Source organism: Chinchilla lanigera, unplaced genomic scaffold (genome assembly GCF_000276665.1).
Source record: "Chinchilla lanigera isolate Chin_1 unplaced genomic scaffold, ChiLan1.0 scaffold00030, whole genome shotgun sequence".
Taxonomy (NCBI): Eukaryota; Metazoa; Chordata; class Mammalia; order Rodentia; family Chinchillidae; genus Chinchilla; species Chinchilla lanigera.
Window position 1 is genome coordinate 9208669 of NW_004955431.1, and position 5152 is coordinate 9213820.

Genomic DNA, 5152 nt, shown 5'->3' on the forward strand with positions numbered 1-5152 from the left:
TCCGGGACCGGCCTCAGCACGTCCTCAGCCACGGCCTCGTCCCGCCCGCAGCAAGGGTGCATCACCAGCAGGGTGAACTGCGAGGCCGGGGCCGACCCGGGGGTGGAGGGCCCCGCGCCCTCAGCGATCCCCTGCACCTCCGTGCTTGCTGGGACTTGGCCGGGGTCCCCGACCCCAGACCCCAGCACCGGTAAGGCCCGACCGCACTTCTCAAGCCCACCGACTCCGGACCCGCCGGAAAAGAAACACCCCACCTCCGAGAAGGCGCCCGACTGCGCCTGCGCGTCCGTATCCGAGCGTCTGCGTCTTCACGCTCTACCGCTTTGGGAACTCTGCGTCCGACTGGAGGGGCGGGGCTAAGAGGTGACAGACGGGCTGACTGCGCATGCGCAAATCGGTTGGGCCGATCCGCCGCTGAGGGGCTCAGGTGGAACCTTGTCAAGTTCAGCCAGGTGACTGTTTTTGCCTGTGCCTGCTGCATCTGAAACGTTTCAGAGTCGTTTTCTATTAGGGTTCCACCGTGTAAATTAACACTGCTTCTGAGCGATCTATGACTGGTGGCGTTAGGATGCTGATGACAGGCTAATTATAACTTGCCCCAAACTGCCTGAAATAGGAGACGCAAAGCTGTCACAAGCGGGCGCCACAAGCAGGAGTCAATTTACGTGGTCCACTACTTTGGTCCTCACAGAAGGCTCTGAAGGCCTGAAATACGGACACCTGAATACATCAACTTTGATAAAAGAGTCGCAGGACATTGAGAAGAAATACGTATTTTCCACACAAAAGGAATGCTTATTATTTACTTTTCCATCTAGGTTAGCCTGGGCAGAACATGATGGCTGCTTGACATGTGTGGATTCAGAGAAGCCTATGGAACAAGAGGCTAGGTTTACTATAGCTACACTATCATTCTAGATTAACTCACTTTCAGCCTATGCGTTCATTTCTTTCTCGTGCCTGAATGCTCTAGTTAGGAATTCAAGTACTAAGTTCAATAAAAGGGTGAAAAGTGGACATCTTTGTCTTATTCCACATCTCAGAGAGAAAGCTTTTTCCCATTCAGTATGGTTTTAGCTGGAGCTGCTCATGGCCTTTATAATGATGAAGTGCGTTTCTTCTACAGCCAGTTTGTTCAGAATTTTTAATCATGAAGATATGTTAAATTTTATCAGATGCCTGTTCTGTATCTATTGAGATATAATATTGTGTTTGTTCTTCATTCTGTTTTTGTGGCATATTGCATTTATTAATTTCTGTATGTTGAACTATTCTTGAATCCCTGGGGTAAATCCCACTTGATTAGCGTGAATAATCTTGAGACACTGTTAGGTTCAGTTTGCTAGTATTTTGTTGAGGAATTTTGTATTTGTGTTGTTATGGCTTGTATCTAGTTGTTCCCTCAAAGTCTCATGTGCTCATAGTGGGGATTTTCAGAGATGGTTTGATCTAGGTTGTGTGATACCGGGATTAAGGGTGCCAGGTACTAAATCAGTCCATTGATTGGTTTAGCCTAGTTCCGGGTGTGGATAACGGAAAGGCTCACTCTGGGTGTGTGTGTTGCACCACCCGAAAGGCTTGTAGCCTGAATGAACGAAAGGGAAAGGTGGGCTTGCTGCTTTCTGCTTTCTGCCTGCCCTGCCATGAACTGTTTTTCTTCTGCCATGCCTTGGAATCACTTGACTATGAACTGAAACCTCCACAAATTGTGAGGCAAAATAAACCTTTCCTCCTTTAACTAGTGAATGTGAGGTATTTGGTCTCAACAACGAAGAAGTAACCGACACATGTATTTATCAAAGGTATTGGCCTATGTTCATCAGGCATGCCCACTGGGTAATAGAGTTGGACAATCATTTTTATAAAAAAAAGTTCTTTTTCTTGATGTGTGCTTGTCTGGCTTTATTTTTGTAGGGTATTTCCAGTTTCATAGGAAGAATTTTAAACAATTCCCTCCTCTTCAATTTTTTGGATTAGTTCAAGAAGTATTGGTGTTAGTTTTTTAGTTGTATGATAGAATTTAACCAGTGAATCCATCCGGTTCTGACCTTTTCTTTGATGCTAAATTTTTAATTACTGATTTAGTGTTACCACTCTATGGATCCGTTAAGGTTTTCTATTTCTTCGTGATTCAATCTTGGTAAGGTATACATGTCCAGGAATTTGTCTATTTCTCTTAAGCTATGAATTTTTTGGGAATATAGTTGGTCATAACAACCTGGAACAATCCTTTCTGTTTCTGTGGTGTCAGTTGTAGTACTTTTTTGGTCTTTAAATAAAAGCTTTACTGAGCCACACTTATAAAATCTATCATTTAAAGTTTGCAGTTCCGAGTTTTCGTTATATTCAGAGTTGTGCAGCCATCACCACCCATTTCAGAAAATTTTCATCACAGACATAGAAACCCTTTCCATATTAGTATACCTCTCCCAACCCGCTGACAATCTCTAATCTATTTCCTGCCTCTGTGGATTTATTTCTTTTTAAAAACTTTTAATTTTAAAGAGGAAAAAAATAAAATTTCAAAACAACATAATAGGAGGATAACAATGGTTAATACATTGCATATTATCTTTAAGTTAGTTAGTGAGAGTACAAGATATAGGTATTTAGTTGTCCAAACAATATTAGCACAGATATTTCTTTTCAATGAACTAAAAGAAATTAGTAGAATTAATAGTATAACTGTCTTAGCTATTAGATATAGATATAGATATTTGCTTTTGCCTTCCTTTATTTCTCCATTCTCCATGCCAGATTCCCTTTCCTTTTGAAGTTTCTTCTCATTTTATAATATCTATTGTACGTTTTGGATTTATTTACTCTCTCAGCTTCTCACACTAGGGAGACAATGCATCTGGTTTATTTCACTTATGAATATGGTCTTGAGTTGAATCCATTTACCTATAAAAGTCTCCAGCTTATCCTTCCTTATGGTTGGGTAGTACTCCACTGTATAAAAGTAGCACATCTTTTTTATCCATCCCTCGGTAGATGGGCATTTGGGTTGTTTCCAAGATTTAGCTATGACAAATTGTGCTGCTATAAACATGGGTGCACATATATTGCTGTGGTATGATGTTTTCAATTCTTCTGGGAAGATACCCAGAAAGGGAATAGCTGGATTGAATGGGACCTCTAAACCTAGTTTTTTGAGGAATCTCCACACTGATTTCCACAGTGGTTGTACCAGTATACACTCCCACCAATAGTGGAGAAAGGTTCTTTTTTCCCCTCTGCCTCACCAGCATTTGTTACTGGTTGATTTCTTGATGATAGCCATTCTTTTTGGGGTGAGATGGAATTTCAGTGTTGTTTTAATTTGCATTTCTTGAATGACCAATGATGTTGAATATTTTTCATATATTTATTTGTCCTTTGTACTTCATCTGAAAAGTATCTATTTCAGATGCCCAGTTTTGGACTGGGTCTTTGAATTTGGGAGAGGCTGATTTTTTGACTTCCTTGTATGTTTTTGATAGTAATCCTTTGTCTGAGGAACAGCTGGCAAATATTTTTTCCCACATTGTGGGTTGTCTCTTCATTCTGTTGGTGGTTTGTTTTTAAGGTGAGATCCCAGTTGTTGATTCTTTGTGATAGTTCCTGTGTGATCGGGTTTAATTCATAAAGTTTTTGCGTACACCAATGTCTTTAAGGGTTTTACCTATTCTATCTTCTGGCAGATTTAATGTTTCTGTTTTTTTTTTTTTTTTCCAGTACCGGGAACCAAACTCATGACCTTGTGCTTGTCAGGCAGGCACTGTGCCGCTGAGCTAAATCCCCAGCCCCCAGATTTAATGTTTCTGATTTAATATTTATATCTTTGATTCACTTTGAATTTAGTTTAGTGCATGGTTGAATATGGATCCAATTTTAATGTTTGGCATGTGCAGAGCCAATTTTTCCAGCTCCATTTACTAAAGAAGCTATCTTTCTTCCAGTGAATGTGTTTGGCACCTTTGTCAAAATTAAGGTGGCTGAGTATGTTGGGAGTTGTTTCTGCATCTTTTAATCTGTTTCACTGATCTTCAGGTCTGTTTGTTTTTGCCAGTAACTTGCTGTTTTATCACAGTAGCTTTGTAGCATAATTTCAAGTCAGGGATTGTGATACCCCCTGCCTTGCCTTTGTTGCCGAGAATTGCCTAGGCTATTCTAGGTCTCTTCTGGTTCCAAATGAATTTCAGGATTGTTTTCTCTAATTATGTGAGATGTATTTTTGGAATTTTGGCCAGAATTGCATTAAATCTGCATGACAGTTTTGGAAGTATGACCATTTTACTATATTGATTCTTCCTACCCAAGTGCAAGGGGTATCATTCCATATTCTGATATATGTTTTAATCTCCCTTTTCAGAGTACTGTAGTTTTCAATGTAGAGGTCTTTTACATCCTCTTAAATTTCATTAGACTGATTTCATTACATTTCATTACATCCTTTTACATTTCATTGGACTGATTTCTAGGTATTTCATTTTTTTTTTTTTTTGGATGCTATTGTGAAAGATGTTGTCCCCTAATTTCTCTCTCAGTACATTTGTTATTCATGTTGTTATGGTTTGTGCCTGGATGTCCCCACAAAGCTACATGCAGTCATGGGGCAGGCTTCTAGAGTTTATGATTGATTCATGGGTGTGAGTGCTACTCCTACCCTGGGGCAGGTAGTGTGCATAAAATGTAAGGGAGGGAAAGAGGCTGCTTGCCACCACTTACTCCTTTTTGCTCTTAATGCTTTGCTGTTTTCTGCCACCATGAACGGTTGCTCTGTGCCATGTACCACTCTGCCTTGGAGCCAGCCGAGGACAGAAACCTCCACAAACTGTGAGCAAAATAAACCTTTCCTTTCTTAATTTTAGGCATTAGGTATTTTGCCTCAGCAATGACAGAAAAGTCACCAAGACACATGTACAGAAAAGCTATTGATTTCTGAGTGTTGATTTTGTACCCAGCTACATTACTGAATTTCCTTATTAAATCTAGCAATATTTTTAGTGGAGTTTTGGGGTCTTTTATGTAAAGTATCATGTCATCTGTAATTAATGGTAATTTAACTTCTCCTTTTCCTATCATTATTCCTTTTATTTCCTTTTCTTGTCTAATTGCTCTGGCTAAAGTTTCTAGGACTATGTTGAATAAGAGTGGAGACAGTGGACAT

At 40.1% G+C, this 5152-nt stretch overlaps 1 protein-coding gene across 1 annotated transcript in view; it reads right to left on the minus strand.

The window, feature by feature from the left end:
• The window catches only part of Rfxap (regulatory factor X-associated protein), a gene marked incomplete in the record, with an annotated part of 9583 nt that extends 8663 nt beyond the window's left edge, over positions 1 to 920 (minus strand). Inside the window, 1 exon segment of the mRNA XM_013515899.1 lies at positions 1 to 920. Coding sequence (XP_013371353.1) covers positions 1 to 62 — 62 coding nt within the window.
• Between the last annotated feature and the right edge of the window lie 4232 nt (positions 921 to 5152).